Source organism: Psammomys obesus, unplaced genomic scaffold (assembly GCF_907164565.1).
Source record: "Psammomys obesus unplaced genomic scaffold, mPsaObe1.curated_primary_1811, whole genome shotgun sequence".
Taxonomy (NCBI): Eukaryota; Metazoa; Chordata; class Mammalia; order Rodentia; family Muridae; genus Psammomys; species Psammomys obesus.
In genome coordinates this window covers 18053176-18071573 of record NW_026596101.1, presented here as the reverse complement: position 1 = coordinate 18071573, position 18398 = coordinate 18053176, and the positions used below count along the sequence as shown (strand labels likewise).

Below are 18398 nucleotides of genomic sequence, written 5' to 3'. Positions count from 1 at the left end.
GAAGGAAGGAAGGAAGGAAGGAAGGAAGGAAGGAAGGAAGGAAGGAACCCTACTATTAATTCATTAAATTAGACTCATGATAAAATGCAGCTAGCTGTATATATTAAATACAATGCATTATCAAAATTAATTTTTCACCTATTACTTTTTTCTTTTTAAATTTAAATATACTATGTGGCTCCCGTTTTATTTATACTGGATACTTTAATCCAAATAACAAAAAGAGAATCTTTATGCCACCACACACAATCGTCACTAGAAAGATAGAAGGCCTGATTTTCCACCATCCATTGCTAGACATACCTTTCATCACTATAATAGATGAGGCCTTTCATCACTACAGTAAATAAGGTCCTGAAGTCAACAGTGATGGGAGGGAAACACAGCTTTGCTCTACAGCTAAGGAGCCAGAGGCACAGAAAGGTGAAGGATCTCATATGCAATTAGAGCTGGTAATGGGAGGGCAAAATAGTTGGACTTTAAAACCATGATCTTGGCTAGGCTCACCAATACACATCTGTGACATCAGCAACTTAGTTCAAAGCAGGAGGATCACAAGTTAAAGCCAACGTGGGCTATGTAAGAAAACTAAAATCGCTGCCTGCCTTCCCCTTGCTCTCTGCCAACCACCCACCCTGGCTTTTAAAAGGTTTCCGGAAGGATGTCACTCTCATGCCCAGTCTCCTAGCCCTGTTTCTTCGCACCACTGAGGTGCAGTTGATAGAAGTGGGTGCCCAGGAAACTGACACTCCCACAAGATGACGCCCATCCCTGGGTACTGCTGAATCAAGTTTTCCTGTACAAGCATTCTTTTGCTTTTGCAATTCAAAGTTCCCACCCAGGTAGTATATATAACCCAGCCAAGGGAACAGAAGCGGGAAACCCTGTCTTCACTGATGCGCCAACGCTCGCCTCAGGATACAACTTACTCAGTCTCTTCGCTGCCTCCAGAGCCTCCTTCGCGGTGTTGGCGACAAAGAACCTCTGAACTCTCACCCCGTGCTCTGACATGAGCTTCTTGCTCTGGTATTCCTGCAGGTTCAGCCATCTTCTGGGGGTTAAGTGACCAGCCTAGGGAGAGAGGAGAGGACAGTTCACCACAGGAAAAAGGGCACTTGCCTTACAGGTACTATCAACCAGCAAGAGCAACATCAGCTTAAAGACATAGCTAAGTAAATCCTCCATGTCAAAAAAAAAAAAAAGTTAAAGACACACACACACATAAATAAATGCAGATGTAAAAGCCTAGCTATGATTACTGGCACAAGACGGGGTGAATCAGCTTTCCGTCATGTGAGTGAGGGGTTTATCAGGCCGCATCTAGCCCTGAGGACTGGACATTTAACAGTTGTTTCGGAACAGAAAAACATTTCTGTAGGTAATAGTCACTGGTAAATTGACCACATTCCTCTATGTAACCGTGATTAAACTCATTGGGTCATGATCTCACATTCTCACATCACCACAGAAGGCCTTTTGAGTTGCTGATCAGAGTTAACCAAGGGCTACTGTTATTGCCCTCAGTTGGCACCAGTGGTGAATAACAAGTCCCTACTGCTGAAAACACCATGTCCTTCAGATACCAGGACCTGGGGTCCCTGAGCTGGAACTGACCTGAATGCTCCCCCCCCAACTAGCTTTCATGGTACCACAAGAACCATGCAATGTTCCAAAGGAAGGAAGCAAACAACAGTCTACTTCCCCGGCTACAATACCAATGAACCACAACAACCAACATGTCACGATAAGGCTAAGGGTGCAAAGGTGGCACTCATGCTGTGGCAGTGACCAACCGTCCTCTGATCAGACTTAAAACTCACTCAACAAGAGGAAGATCAAGATTCCTTAGGGAAAAATTACTAGAAATCTCACCAACTATCCAGGGCTAGTGAAATCGTGGCTCTTGGGGGAGAACCTCCAACCAAACTTTACTAAATCAGCATAATTCCTAACTATATTCTAAATGTTTGTCCTTATACCCAGAGAGGAGGAGTGTCCACCCCTCATCAAGGAAACTTCTTTTTGCAACAGACAGGGACCATTATAGAAAACCAGCCAATGAAAATGAGTTGTGAAGCACAGTCCTAATGGAAACCTTTATAAAATAACTCCCTCACCTAAGGTTTAGGGATCATTGCAGAAGAGGGCCAGTAAGACAGCAAGAACCAGAGGATCCCGGAAATGTGCTAAGATATTGTGTCTCCCGGCAATGTCAGAAGCTCCACCCATAAAGTCTCACCAACATAGCCTTCTAAATAAGAGCTGAGGAGGGATAACAACAGACATGGTAATGTGGGCAGGAGAAAGCCCAAGAGGCCTACACAAAGAACTACTAGCAATTAAGGAATGCTGAGTTCTAGAGAAACAGTCTTCCCCAGAGAAGAACACCAACCGGGCATCTAATACCAAATGATCAACCCTGATCATTACCCTGGTAATATTATACAAAGTAAGCAGATTGGATTTAGGAATATATATCCATATATATATATAAACAATTAATGGAAGAAGTAGCCATGTGTAGAAGGAAAGCAAGGAGAGTATGTGGGAGGGTTTGTAGGGAAGAAAGGGAAGAGAGAAATAATGTAACATATTACAATCTCAAAAAGTAAATAAAACTTAACTGTCATAGTTTAAAAAACAAAAAAAAAAGGTAAAAAGCAAAATTCAATAGCTCAATAAAGAAAGACATTCATACAAATTTCTGGGTTTAGTACTGTTCTAGAATTGTGTCACATTTTACTTCATTATACTGTAGCTTTCTGTGAGATAGTAGGTACTTTCAGAATCAGAAGTTATTTTGGAAAAACATTAGAAAGTCCACACATACAGCTATGCCTCCCCTCACTCATCTGGCCCAAATAGGAAACACCCATATCATTATCTTAACAACCAATATAAACCCACTAATCATATTCAGGAAAAACCTTAAAAGAAATGTTTTTAAGTCTATGAGGTCATAAAGCTGCAGATTAATTCACTTCTTTTTCTTTTTAAAGATTTTTCTAAATGTGTATGTAGCTGTGCTTATGTGAATGTCTGTGCTCCAAATGTGTGCTGGTGCCTGTGGGAGGCAAAGGGTGTCAGATGTGCTGGAACTGAAGTTCCAGGTGTTTGTGAGCACCCAATGTGGTGCTGGGAACTGAACTCAGGTCATCAGAGTAGTACATGCTCTTGAGGCTCTGCAGTCTTCCTGGCTTCCAAATTATTTCTTTATTTTAGTTTTTAATGGTGCCTAGATAGGAATTTTAAATGATGAGATCTCACTCATGTTCTAGCACCGAGTATAGTTAATTGAAAAAGTCCTCATTATTAGATTACTGTTCAGCTGCAGTTAAATATGTAATCTTGCTTAAGATTCCAGTAGAAGTGGGGTTTTCTTCAAAAATGCACTATCAGTTACCTTTTAATTTATAACAAAAGACTGAAAAGAACAAGATGTCACCCAAGTAAATTACTTTTCTCTTTTATCCAGTAATATCAACAGCATATCCTACCAAAACTATAAATCTCATTTTCAATGGAAAGAGAAACATATCTAGTTATATGTGTACCCATGAATCATGATGTAAAGGAACTCACAAGAGATGATTATACATTAATGCAAATTAAATGTTTGCTCATAGCTGGATTTCAAAGCTGGCAGAGTGTGAAAAATAACCTGATATCTGACCCCTACAGGCTTCTACCTTTGTCTCCAGGAGTGTCCAAGGCTGAGTGTCCAGAATGACCAAAGGCTGAGGCCTAAGGGCTATGCATGGACACTCCATTCACTTTCAGAATCTCTGAAGTGTCAAAGTGTCATTCCTGCAGCCTCCACATGGGGATGCACTCATGAGCTCTTTAAAACACAGGACCCACTGAGGTTCACAAATACATCCTACCTGAGACTTGCTGACCACACGTATCCCAGAATGGCTATGAGTATGGTCCATCACATTTGTGCAACATGGTGTCGGACCTCAATGTCAAAAGGCTACACCCTTACAGACAGATGAGCTTCTATTCAAAGGCAGTGCGTTCTAAACTCTCTGGCATCCTTGGGAGAATATCTTACTTGGCAGAAGGAAAAAATAAGTAATGGCCAAGGGTATAAACCTTGGCCTTTGGTTTCCAATACCAAGAATGCTCCACTTACAGAAACTGACTTCCTCTAAACGAGAAAAGTAAAAGTCAGCCCTTAGGACTTGAAACAAACATAATTCATGCACAACTGTCAAGTATTCAGGCTCTAACATGATGAAGCCTAAAGATAGCTCCTCCTCTCCTCCTAATGTGTGTGTGTGTATTATGTACACATATTATTCATATATATTGCTTACAATGTGACTATTAAAACTGATTATAACTTTTCTTTAAAAATTAATAATACTTGGATAAAAATCAACTGCAGAACAAAGCTCATACCATCTACTTTTTAGTACTTCTTAACTTCTGACTCCCTAAGTCTTAATGAAACACTAGTAACTTGAAAACACAAATTTGATAAATGAACACACTCAAAAGCTTAATAGTCTGTTGCATTCCACACAAGATCCCAAGAAAAACATGAATTTAAGGTATTTAGTAGAAGCCATCTAATGAAAGAAAACATTAAATGCTACAGTCATTATCAGGGACTGCTTTTAGAAGGCAAATGAGAAGAATCAATAGATTAGGCCTATGCTGACATACCAATTTAAAGCCATTAACCAAAGAAGAAAAAAGTACAGTTTGAAAAGCACATTTGAGAGAAACTAAAAACAGCCACCGTGTGGTCATGGTCAATTCCTTTTCATTAGACCACTGGCCGTATTAATTTCAGATATGTTAATGCAATCTGCTGCAAACTAATTGCAATTGATCCAGAGACCAGCATCAAAGACATATAATACATATTGACTGCTTCTACATTGACCCAAATGAATGCCAACTTAAAGTCGCTTGCTCTTAAATTGAAAACCAAGACAGTGAGCCGACTTGCAAGGCCTATGCTAACGCCCTGTCTATTAGGCCACCAAGTAATCCCCTTACAGAAGCATCAGATGACTTCGCTCAACCAAAACCCTTGAAGAGCAGGGTCACTGACTAGTCCTAAGCGTCTTTAAGTCATCTCCACTTCTTAAGAATTTGTGCCGGACTGAGAAGGTGGCGCATTTGGCAAAATGCTTGCTGTACAAGCATGAGGGCCTGAGTTCAATCCAAGAACTCATGTAAAGCTAGGCATGGACGCATGTGTTTAGAATCCCAGGGCTAGGGTGAAGGAGATAGGCAGAATCCCACAGTTGCTGGTCACCCAGCCTACTCTACTTGACAAGTTTCATACCAATGAGAAAGCCTGTCTCAAGAAAAAAGTATACAGCACCTAAAGAACACCACCTGAGGCCTACACACACACACACACACACACACACACACACACACACACACACACACCAACATGTGTTGCATATGTGCGTGCATGCATGTATAGAGGTATATATTCATCTGTATGAGTGTAGGAATTTATAAGTTCGTGAGAGAACCCTTTAGTCTACTCTGCATTTTTAAGGGGAATAAGAAGAAATTTCCTAAGCAAATTAATGGTGAACAGTATGCTATAAAAATAACAGAAACAACTGGATAGTTATAAGAACTGGTCTGCTATCTATTGAGTATTGGTGCTGCACTAGATATTTCACCGTGTGCTCATGTGATTTAGTGGCTGAAAGTGTCAGGAAGTCAAGTATTAGTTTCCCCAGATGTAGCTGTCAGTCGTGCAAATCCACAAAACCGCTCAGCCTTCTTCCTACTGTTGAAATTAGGTGAGGCCATGCCATTAACTCCAGCCAGTCAGACCAAGAGTGCATGCTGTATGTGACAGAGCCAGGCAAACATTAGATTGCCACTCCCTACCTCACCTTTTGTTTTCCTTCTCCCCTCACAAGCGCCACAAGAGGAACAACAGCATTCAAGATAGAAGACAATCAACCACAAGTTACCCAGCCATGTATTATAAAGTAAATGTCTGTGGACTTAAGCCACTGTGATTCTGAGGTTATTTCTGCTGTAACCCTCACTTACCTAGAACGAAGCCTATGAAACATGTTTTATATGACCACCTTCCAGATAGGAAAATCCAAGTAAGTCACTAGACTAATGACATAGGCAAGAGTAACACAGAAAGCCTCTGTGACTAAGTTATTGCTCAACTACCATGGTTGGTTCCCTGTGTTTGTACTCTGGCCCCATGTTTCCAGAGGTCCCTTAGTGATAGAGGCTGAGGTAGAGATGAGCAAGATGCTATCCTCTTCAAAAGAGCACACGTTTACTGGGGACAGAACCTGCATGGAACACTGGCACAGCACATCGGAAGGAGGGAGGTGGAGAAGTGAGCGTTATCCTGAGAAATATAAGAATAGTAGGGAAACAACCACATGTTAAAACCCTACGGCTTAGAACAGTATCTTCCGTGCAGAAATTAGCTAGTTCCTGAAGCGTCCGCCAACTCGGGGATGCAAATGACGAAACGAAGCTTACAGACAGTCACACTCAGAACCTTCTCTTGCTTCTGCCAGTTACCACAGGGCTTCCTCTTGTCCACATGGGATGTTGTCTAGTCTAGAGGGTATGGTTTGAGATGTTGGAGGAGCCCTGAAACTAGAGACGACTAAGGCCAGATACTCTGCTTTCCTAGCTATACTTACCTACGGTAAAACTTAATTTGCAAGGATGAAAATAAACAATAAAACAGAATTATAACAACATGCTAAAAATAGTTATTTAAACCTTATGAATTATTTCTAGAGTTTCCTATTTAATGGGTTTTTTGTTTTTTTGGGTTTTTTTTTTTTTTTTTTTTGGTCCATTAACTACAAAAAGTAAAATGGGGCCAGGCAGTACTGGCACACACCTTTGATCCCAGCACTTGGGAAACAGAGGCAGGCAGATCTCTGAGTATGAGGCCAACCTGGTCTACAGAGTGAGTTCCAGGACAGCCAGGGCTACCTAGAGAAACCCTGTTTCAAAAAACCAAAAGAGAAAAGAGAAAAAGACCTCTTCCTGGTTTTGGTTAGCTTACCCTCAAATCTGTTCTTCATGTTCCTCTGCCAAATGGCTTCTGCATGCCTCTGAGACTGTTCAGAGATCAGTCAGTGGACAGAGGACGCCAGGCTCTGACTTCTCATTCCGCAGTGGGCAGCATCTACAACAGGACAGGCTCTCTTCTGAAGGTCTAGGACCCTCCATCCTCTCTTCCTTCCACCAACCCAACTCCTATCCCCTTCTCTGCCAGGACTCATCCTGGTCTAGACTCGCTCGTCTCCAAGAAGTCAGTCTGCTCAGCCTCCCCGGAAGCCCTGCCTTCCAACAGTTCTAACAACCTCTACAGCTGAGTTTTGCCCACTGTGAACGACTGTACAGACTGTACAGACTGTACAGACGCTTCAGACAAAGAGCTTCCAGGGTAAAGGAGAAGGTGCATCTGATCCTGTGCTGGGGAACTACCCAGCACTATCCCTTACATCTTGAGGTTCCAAGGGAGAAAGGGTCCTCTGTGACTCATCTTCCTCCTCTGTAGAAGCCTTGAGGACGGGAAGTGACTTGCCCAGGATCATATATAGAACCAGGGTAGGCTAAAATCTGGACTAATTCCTATTCTCTGCCCTTTCTTTATATGGATTTTTGACAAAGGTTCTACCTGAAGAATAGTGCCCCATGCTGGGCATGGTGGCACTCACCTTTAATCCTAGCACTAAGGGAGGCAGAGGCAGGCAGATCACTGTGAGTTTGAGGCCAGCCTGGACAAAGTAAGTCTAGGACAGCCAAGGCTACACAGAGAAACCCTGTCTGGAAAAAAAAAAACAAAACAAAAAACCCAACTGTGTCCCATTCTTCAACCAGCTGGGATGGGCTTACCAAGGTGGGCTACCCAGGTGTAGCTTCTTAGGGGCCTGCACAATGGCCTTCCTTACTCCATCCCCTTCTGCCTTTCTTTGACAGAGCAAGCACATCTGGGCTCACAGGGGAAGAAGAAATACAATTTAAAGGAAAAGTAACACATAAAGATTTCAGGGCCTGTGGGAACACGGGAGCAGAAGTGGACGAGGAATGAAAATGTGAGGAAGGACAAAGACAACCAAGCGATAAAAAGACAATGACTAAGCAGGAAAAAATTCACAGGAAAATTCAAAGCACAAAATTAGACAGCTACACAGGAAAAATGACACGACTGAGAAATCATCCTCGCCCTGTGGTTTCAAAATTAGAGGTGTAGAGACTACTGAAATAGCACCACCACGGGGGGGGGGGGGGGACACAATAAGGAAGAAAAAAAAGCCACATGTCATTGAGCCAGGCGCCCCCCAGAGGCAGAATCTGTGAGCTACAATCCCTTACTGAATGGCATCATCAGCTCGGATTTGCCCAGAAGTCTGACCCACTCTGGTATAGAGCATAAGAGAACACTGGAAAGAGCCTATGTCATTACAATGCTAGACATTAGACAGTCAACGTATAGGAAGCCTCTTTGCTGGAAGGAATGAAGACGCTACTGGGGAGGGCAGGCTGGTGTGTCATTGTTTAAGTCATGTGAGATATGCTTCTTACACTCTGACCATCCACACAAAGCACTGGTGCAAGCTAGAATCTCCAAGGACAGCTTAACAGCCATTCCCATTGGGACACGCCTGGAAGAGCCTAAGGTGGGGGGACTCAGGGCTGAAGCCAACCTTGGCTACCTAGTGATCTCTGTCTCAAAATACATTTAATTATATTTGTGAAAATGAAAACACCTCTATTCTCTCCCTGGAAAATCCACTGTTTTTTATGTTTATACTTATAGAACATGCACCTATGATACATACAACATACTTCTGTGTCCTGTTCTTCATAAAAAGGGTAGGGGTACTGAAAATGATTCAAGCCCACCGAATAAAAGAGTGGCTACAGAAGTTATGATATGGTCAAATGGCAGCTGGTCCCAACTCACAATGGCTTCACCTAACAATCTGTCAACTGTGTAATGGTGGGTTCATGGCCCTAAAAACTATTTTAGTTTCTCCTTTCTGTATAGTAGTCAACAAACTAAAAGAGCTACTCAGTACATTATTACGAAATGGGCTTTGTATAGGCAGAGCTGCCCAACTGTATGATAACAAGATTCTGAGGGTGCTCAGGCTGAGCTTTCCTTAAGCGAGGGATTTTGGCTTACATGTATCCATACAGATACACATGTGTGTGCATGTAGAGATCTGAGTGACACTTCAGGAGCAGTCAGTGTGGGGACTCCACTGGCCTGAAGCTCACCAATGCGTCTAGGTTAGCTGGCCGGGAGTCTGCTGTCACTACCATCCCAGAACTAGGCTTATAGTCTGCCATCCTTTTCATATGAGTTCTGAAGATCAGACTCAGGTCCTCAGGCTTATATGTTAAGAACCGTAAGAGCTGAGCTATCTTCCCAGCCCTGATAGTTTCAAATTATTACAGGTTTATTGGTATTAGATGCCATTACAAGAGAAGAAACACCTGCTCAGGAAGCATGGAAAATATCTGTGACCTCATAGGGCTCCCAGTATCCATGTTCCTCTTCTTGTAACAAGTATGCCTACACTTTCAAAAAACATGCATGACCCTGCAGACCTCTTGTTGATTACACTGACCTGGAAGCTACAAGTAGAGATGATAAAATGAAAGAGTAAAAGCCGCCTGGCTGGAGTTACTTCAGGGAAGAGGGTTGCCATTGGGTCACCTTACCTAAAAATCACAAATGAGAAATAAGTCTTTGATGTATTAGCCACTGAGTATTTGGGAATAATCACTATAGTTACTCCTATTCTATTATATCTGCGCATGCCAACACAGATGATTCTCCATGGCACACTGCAGGGAGAAACCACCATTACTAAAGAAAGCCAGCAATACAGAAAAAATAGACTCTGACTAGACCTGGCACACTCAAGGTGGTATGACCATAGCCACACTCAGTAGAATATCTTTTTATCTCATACGTGTAGACACATGAAGCGGTGTTCTGTATATACAAGTAAATGTATGAAAAAGGGCCTAGTACCAGTCATCTGGCTGGGGTTTTCCCTATCCAGATGGAGATCATAAAGAGGAAATCATGAAGAGGCTTCCTCGGTATTGGTTCAGGCTGTTAAATGCCATAGCCCATTCATGAGCTGGGACAACAAACTCAGACGCTTATGGCTCTGGGTCCTGAGAACTAGGTATGTGGCTCCAAGCTCTAGGTTCAGTGTACTTAACAGCTCCAGGTGCTTCAGTCAGAGGCTTATTGCTCTGGACTTTGACCCTTCATGTGATCAGAAAAAGGCAGAGCACATAGCAGCAGCTGGTGTTCCGGCTACAGATGACAGCATGACAGCTCTGAAGGCCTGGATGCTAGGACTCTTAGCACCTAACATCAGATCTCCAGTCTTGAGTATCAGCATCCACAACCCTTAGTGCTTAGCAGTTGCCTGAAACACTTCCAGGGACCAGGACACTCACTCTCTCATCTTCAGAGACACTTTCCTCTACAGTCTTGGCTCCACTGTTTCTCATCTTCTTTCCTTTGTGGTCTAAGCTACCTCTGCTTCTCACAGTGGTTGCTTCCAGTTTCTTATTGGGACCGATGCCTGCCATGGCTTCCCTATTATCAGCTCAGCCGACTCTACCCATAGTAAACTTCACAAGTAGGCAAGAAAAGAGAAGCCTTTTATAAGCCTTGAAGCTAAAACATGTAGAAGCAGTGCTGAGCTAAACCGAAAAGCATGAGGAGCAGCCTGGTTTACTCCACTAGGAGATGGAAAAGGTAGTTGTATTAGGTTCTTTTCTATTAATGTAATAAAATACCAAAATCAAGGCAACGCTTGATTTTGAGCTTATGGTTTCAGACTGTTTGAGTCCATGATGACTGAGAAGAGCAAAGGCATAGGAGAGGAACAGCCAAGATCTCACCTCTTGACCCAGAAACAGGAGGCAGAGAGAGAGCACACTGAGAATGGCAGGAGTAGTCTGAACGTCACAGTCCACCCCCAGAGACACACCTCCTTGAATAAGGCCTCACCTCATAATCATCCCAAACAGTTCCACTCACTGGGCACTGACTGTTTAAATATATGAGCCTGTGGGGGTCATTCTCATTCAGACTACCACAGTGGGGACATGCAAATGTAGTAACTGAACCAAACCAATCACAGCACAACTTCCAACTCATCAACACCAATCACAGCCATCTCTCAATCACAGGCTTTCCATTTGAGTCTCTAGACAGATCATCTAATCTCCTTTGGACCTAATTCAGGACAGTCTCGGCAAAGTCTGGTGCAAGCAGAGTTATGGCTCTCTACAGTAGTTACCATGAGATCACCTCAAAATCACCAAGGCTTTTTTTTGGGGGGTGGGGCATGGTCTGGAATAGGGTTTTCCTGAACTGTTACAGGCTGTATGTAACTGGAACGTGGATTCCTGGCCATGTCTTCAGTAGCCATGGTGGCAGTGTCCCTTGCAGGTGGAGTGCAGTTGTTTCTGGGCAGTTTCTTGCTCAAAGTTGCCAGGGATAAAGGAAGTCTGTCAAACAGCCTGCTCCTAACAGCTTCATTCATTCACACATTCACACACACACACACACACACACACACACACACACACACACGCATCAAAGGGAACTTGCAGAAAAAGACTAAACATTTTATAGTGTCCAACAGTGCTTAATGCTTGCCTCAGTATCCTAGGAACAGTTGGGTCCAAGTTAACAGTGCCAGTAAATGCAGGGAGAGAAAACCAATAAGGTGGTGGCCACAAAAATTTTAAGATAATCTATACTTTTTTAAAAAGTGTTTTAAGGAATGCATTCGTTTACTTTTGAGCAATGAAAATCAATCTACTCTAGGAATAAGCCAGAATGGGAGTAATCAAATCCAGGTATTGATGCAACTAAGTTGGGTCTAACTTGTTGGGAAAAGAACTTGAGTCCTTTAATTGTAAGAATTCTTTAAATTCAGGGTGAAATAAATGGAGGTGGAAGATGCGTTTTTCCATTCCTCACACCGAAGCTCCTGCCATTAGATATGAAGAGGCTCTTAAACCTCATTTCCAGCTCTCAACAGCAGTGACAACAGTGGAATGGCAACAAGGAATTAGCCATAAACTCCAGGAAAATATATTTCCCTCTTGTTACAGGCCCAGTGACAAAGGCAGATGCTTGGTGGACTGTGATGGGCCAAAAGTTAGTGTCTGTGATATTTTAGTTTTGCCAATGTTGTTCTGGATGCAGATGAGTCCTCATAAATCTACCTTGGTCACATTGTCTCAGACACACTGAGCTCAAATAAATGTGTTGGTGTCAAGGAAAAGGCAGATATAACTCAATGTGTCTTAATATGAGTGTCATAAAATAAAAGGCTGGTTTGCTTAAAACGGGCCATAATGAAGCAGCCTCTTTAACTGGGCCAACTCATAAAGAGATTAATTGGAATACTAATTGTGAGAGGAGGAAGAATGCCTTTTCCATGTGGGCTTGATGTTGACAATACAGACATGCCTGAGAAGATGACAGAACAGTAGAAGAGCAACAGTGGCACTGGGCAGGCCAAGTATGTGGAAAGGACCAGAGTAGGGTAGAGACCAGAGTGGGAAATTCAGGGTCTTAATTGGAGTCATCTTTGAAAACAAAGTAGCCTCTGACCAGTCTCCAGTTAGGCTATCCCTGCCTTCCATGCTGTAAGAAAATTAATTAGCCAGTTAATTAGCACCCCGTGGCTAAGTTCTTAAACTGCAAGCAGAGTTGACAGGGATCGCTGCAGACCCTATTACATAAGAAGATGGCAGCTGAGCTGTCGTTCTTTGTTTATGACAGGAAGGAGACTAACAGGCCCAAACCCATGGCTTGTGTTTGATTGGGTGGGTTAAATATATGCAAGTCAATCAGAACAATGCTTAAAGTGCATGCTCAGAAATGTTAGCTGATAACACAAAGGAGGAAGAGAAGGGCAACATGGAGACAGCCTCCCAGTCACTGGAATAAAAGTTGTAGGTGACCACATAAAGGAAAAGAGAAAAGCGCCCACGGTGTTCTGCAGCTTGCTTTAAATACATCTGGGGAGGTATTTTAAAATTCTAATTGTAGAATCCTGGGGCTTGACTCACTTAACAATCACAGAAAGACAGAACAGTAGTTTATAATGGGAAGAATCAAGTCTCTTTCAGTAAGCACCAAGTAAACTCGTGGTGAATCCCACCCGATGTTGGACTTGCCATCTCAGACAAGGAACATCAGAAATCAGAGACTGAACTGACCTGTCAAAGGTCACTCTATCACTCAGCTGATTAAGTAATAGTTGAAACTTCAATCCATGCCCCTACCTAAAAATAACAGTGGGTAAGCACATGGAAAAATATGTGTATATTAGTGTGTGTGTGTCCGTTTGTCTATGTAATATATATATGTTTGGATGTCTGTGTAACAGTATATATATATCGACTAACCAATACCAATAACATTGGAGAAACACCTGTGAATTCAATGGCAATGAAAAAGAGCCAGCATTAGGGCAGGAGAGATGGCTCAGCAGTTAAGACTGCTTATTACTCTTGCAGAGGACCTATGTTTGAGTCCCAGCATCTACATGGTGGCTCATAATCTATAACTCTAGTAGTTGGGCTCTAGCCTCTTTGGCCTCCTCATGCTCATGACATGCATAAATTTACACAGAAACACACATGCACCTAAAATTTTAAGAAAATAAATTCTTCTTTAAAAAAAAATTACCACAGGTAATGATACTTGTGGACTCTATACTTGAATCACTCGACAGCTACAGAAAGAGAATGTAGAGAACAGTCATTTATACTAGAAAGACCTAACAATATTGTTTCCCATCATAAAGTGTGTATTATGGAACTGCTGACAAATCAGAAGTAATAACCATGTGGAACCTGAGAAACCAGCACTGATAGAACATCAAACTTAACTAGAACAGGTAACTATAGGAAGAAATGTACTTTACCACTTCCTGACCGAAAGAACACATCCTTGAGCTGTTCTTCACAGAGAGACGGCCTAAGGCCATCTTTGCACCACTTCCTACTGCATCTCTGATACATCAAGCTTCTGGGGCTAAAGACCAAAATCAAGGCAGACAACATCTGCTTAACACACCAACAATATACCATCTGTCCTACCAGAAAAGAATTGAGAGTTGAGCCTTTGAGCCATTCAGAAACTTGATGTGGAAGATTCATAATTCCTTTTTCTTAAGATTCCTTAACAAAGTCTTACATTTTTGTTCTCTGTTTGATTTGCTTTGGTGTTTGTTTTGGTTTTGAGGTCAAATGCATCCCTGGAACTCCCTTTGTTGGTAAAGCTGACCTTGAGCTTCCAGCAAGTGTCAAGATTAGAGAACTACACAACCACACATCCGGGTGACTTGATGCTGGGCTCCACCTGGAGCCTCCTATGTACAGACAACTTTATAAACAGCCCTCTGTAACTGAGCCACATCCCTGGTCAGTGTTACATCTTTAAACCGAAAACTTGTGGACATCTGATCACCATGAAGTTCTGGGAGCGTCTATATCCACTCTACCATTGCTTCGTTTAATTTGCCTAACAAGGACTGGAAGAAGTCCATGCCATGGGAAAGCAAATGAAGGTTACAAGGGGCAAGAAGCTTGATCAGAGTGAGGATGCTGCTTAGCAGAAGACCCAAACTTCCAACCCAAGTGGGGCTCACTGCAGGGTTTGATGGTCAGGTGTGAGTACTGCTGATAACACATGTGGTTCCTGAGCCCAGGTGGGGGACTATAGGGGGAATGTGCTATAATGAGCACGTGGTTCAGTGGGAAAACTTGGAGCCCGGGGTGAAAGAGGTTGCTAGATGGGTTTCAATAAGTCGAAAGAATTATGATTCTTGAAGATACAGCCTCTTTCTTTTTATCCTGGACTCAGCAGAAAGCAGCATATTTTCTCAAGCAGCACAGAAGTGTGAAAGTCTTTGTAGTAAGGACAAATGCCCAAAGGAGAGTTCCCTCCCTAATTCCTGGCGGCCCCTCTGCCAGCAGCAAGAAGAGGAGGAAAACATGCAGCCTTGATAAACACTGGCATATTAACGATACAGCAGAAGCAATGTGTAAAAGGCTCTAAAAACCCTGAGTGGCATCCTTTCCAAACGCCTGCCTCTCCCAACCAGAGAACGTGCCTGCTGCTGCTGCTGCTGCTGCTGCAGAAGAAAGGCACCTTCATTTTGCATTGTGAGCAGGAGCAGGCAGGACTGAATTGTAGATAAACAAATTGAAGCACCATGCACATATCCTGGCAGTGAACACCGCTGTGCTTTCAATGTCCAAAGTGAAACTCGTGTTGAAGCTTAATCCTTATTGTGAAGCATTAAGAGGCGGGACCTGTAAGAAGTGATTAATTACTAAACGGATTAATCTGTTTGTGGATTAGCAGATTAAAGGTTTATCTCAAGGAGGTCAGCGGTAAAGCCAGTTTGGCCCCTTCTCTTGGATGGGCTCCTCTCACCATCTGGAGCACAGTAAGAAGGCCCTCAACAAGATGCAGAACATGGCCTTGAGCTTCCTATCCCCTAAAACAGTAAGAAAAAAAAAAAACAAAAAACGTGTTTTCTTCATAAATTACCTATGATATGCTATCTCACCATAGCATCAGAAAGTGAAGACAAAGCCCTTCCATAGAAACCACAAGAGCATGGTCACATAAGAGCTTTGCACTGGGCATCTAGAATGCCCCGCGTCTGACATTCAGATGTGTCAGTAAACAGACAAGTTCTCTGCTACCACAAAGTCACTGTCCCAAGAGTGATACAAGGAAGGAGGAGGGGACCACACAAATGGTGAATGGGATTAGGTAGAGTGGAAGTGTACTGGAGAAAATAAAGCCTCCAATGATCACCATATGTGCCAAGCATGGGCTGAGTGTTACTTCTTCCAGGGAAATGACATCTATTCAGAGACCTGAGGCTAGAGAAAGAGCAGATAGGTATGTGAAGAAACTCCAATGAGTACCATGGGAGACTGGCAGGCCTTAGTGTCAGAAAGCTCTGAGGAGAGAAATGGCTAGGATACAGAGAACCAGCTACTAATGCTAAGGAAGGTAAGAAAGGGCCACACCATGCAGATGAATGCAGCCTGCTGCTGTACCGTACACTAAAATTGAGCTAGGTTTGAGGCAGGGTGATAAGATCAGAGCTGGAGGCTTGGCATGGTGGCCCACAATTGGGAGGCAGGGGAAGGGACATCTGGATCTCTGAGAGTTGGTGGCCAGCACTGTCTGCATAACAAGCTCCGGGCCAGTCACAACTACACCATGAGTCCCTGACACAAGAAAATAAAGTATCAAAACCAGAGTTTGCAAAAGTCACTCTGTCTTCGTAGAGAATAAAACCAGCTAAATGAGTGCTGCAATGCACAAACCAGGGCCAGGGCCAGAGTATAAAAACAGTAGATGTTCCCTACTGCAAGCCTCCAGCTCTGCCTCGGCAGCCCACCAGAGTCACGGGTTAACAGACAACCAACCGATGGTCACGTTCTGATAAAGCCGCATGTACAAACAGGGCAGTGTGCTGCCCCCACAGCTGTACTGCAAAGACAGGGAAGAGAGACTAAGACGACACTCTGGATAGAGTGTGCTGGAGAAGCAAATGCTTGCAAAGTCATCAGACAGAGGCTGGAGAGGAAGAAAAGCTAGAACGAGAGAGGCATCTGGTAATGTTAATGCAAAGGGATGTGGTGAATTTAAGACTTTTGCCGCCATTTTTCAAAGATTTCTTTAGAAACAAAGCCTGGAGTTTTGCTCAAACTGCCCTCTGTAATCCACTTAATTAGTGACATCCCTGTACACCGTTCTGCCACATCAGAGCTGCCTGGTCTTCGATCTTGCAACTTTCTTCCATTATTTAATGTTCGTCCTCGTGGGTGGTAATGAACTACCTGCTATGGCCCCAGCCTTTTACAGGGGATGGTCTGAGCTTCTCCACAAGGAGAAGGCACAAGGAGTCTCATGACAATCCGTAGAAATAACCAAGAAGAAGAAGAGTAAGATCAATGCCATATGCTGACTCAAGCTTGTAATTCCAGCACTTAGGAGTGGAAGGAGATCAGGGGTTGAAGGCCACTTTCAGCTGCAGAGCAGGTTGGAGGACAGCTGAGTCTACATGAGGCCTTATGTCAAAAAAACAAACAAAAAAAGCTAAATATGAGATAGCATATGCAAAGAAACACTGAAAATGTTTCAAGTTAAAGAAACAGCTCTCCAAATGCAGTGATGCAGGCAGGTATTTTTCTGAAGAAAAATAGAAAAACAAGCAACCAGGAGAAGGGGAACCATATTCAACACTTAATGCACACTTGAACATGAATTTATAGAAAAGCTTCTTGTGGACACATCTATGCCAATGTGTAAAAGAAATCTGGAAGGGGAGCCTTAGGACAGTGATGGGTCCTAAAAGAAGCCACCCAGACACTTCATCATCAGCTATACGTTATGCTTTTAATTTACAGTGATCCAACCAAGTAACACGTGAACTACTCCACAGTACGTAGGCAACCACGGTATTAATCACTGTGCTCTCTACCTTTCTAAATAAAAAATATCTACAGGCATAGCCACATGTGACTCCATGAAGACTTGATTTATTAATAAAAAAAAAAAAGCTAGAAAAGGTAACTTTTCTAATTACCTCTAATAGGACTAATAATTTTTCCAATTACATTTCCCATTGATTTTTTTTTTTTTTCTGTTTTTAGTTTTTAATTATTTTTAAAAGACTAGCGAGATCTGGAAGAAATCTGAGATCACAGCATGGCAACAGTTCATGTTATAAATGAGGATCCAGGAGCCCTCCTTCGAGCTCCTGCTTCTGCAGCCTCCCAGTGTAAGCATCCAGCCCAGGGCCTGGGCGCCGTCCTTGCATTGCTGCTGCATCTTTATGGGATAAGTGAGCCCACACACAGGTAGGATAATGAGTCATTCTGCCCAGGGTTCATCTTGACTATCAGAGTTATCAGGGAAACAAACCTCTGGCATTTCTGTGAGGGAATCCCTCATGGGTTAAGACACACCCTCGGTTTATCTTCCACTCTACAGCCTGCTGTGTCAGACTGAAGGAGAAGGCAAGTGTCCCTCCTCCCTCATAACGGAGTGTGCGAGGTAAGCAGCCACTTCACGTTTCTCCCATATGCCTTCCCCACCATGGTGGACTGTATCCCTCAAACTGTGGGCCAAGAAAAGACCCTCCATTCCTCAAAGAGCTTTTGTCAAGCATTACACTCTAAGTGAATGCAAGTGGGTGTTTGGTGGGCATCTGTGTGTCCACACACATTAATCCTGGCACTCACTGAAGTGAGTCTCTGGTGGCAAAAATAAATAAATAAATAAATAAATAAATAAATAAATAAATAAATAAATAAATAAATAA

The 18398-nt window shown here is 42.9% G+C and overlaps 1 protein-coding gene and 1 pseudogene across 1 annotated transcript in view; one reads left to right on the top strand and one right to left on the bottom strand.

The window, feature by feature from the left end:
- Positions 1-18398, bottom strand: part of Suclg2 (succinate-CoA ligase GDP-forming subunit beta) — a 250580-nt gene that overhangs the window by 194678 nt on the left and 37504 nt on the right. The window contains exon 2 of the mRNA XM_055628549.1: positions 930-1071. Coding sequence (XP_055484524.1) covers positions 930-1071 — 142 coding nt within the window. The remainder of the gene's footprint in view (positions 1-929; positions 1072-18398) is intronic.
- Positions 17783-18398, top strand: part of LOC129692191 (proteasome subunit alpha type-3-like) — an 8517-nt pseudogene continuing 7901 nt past the window's right edge.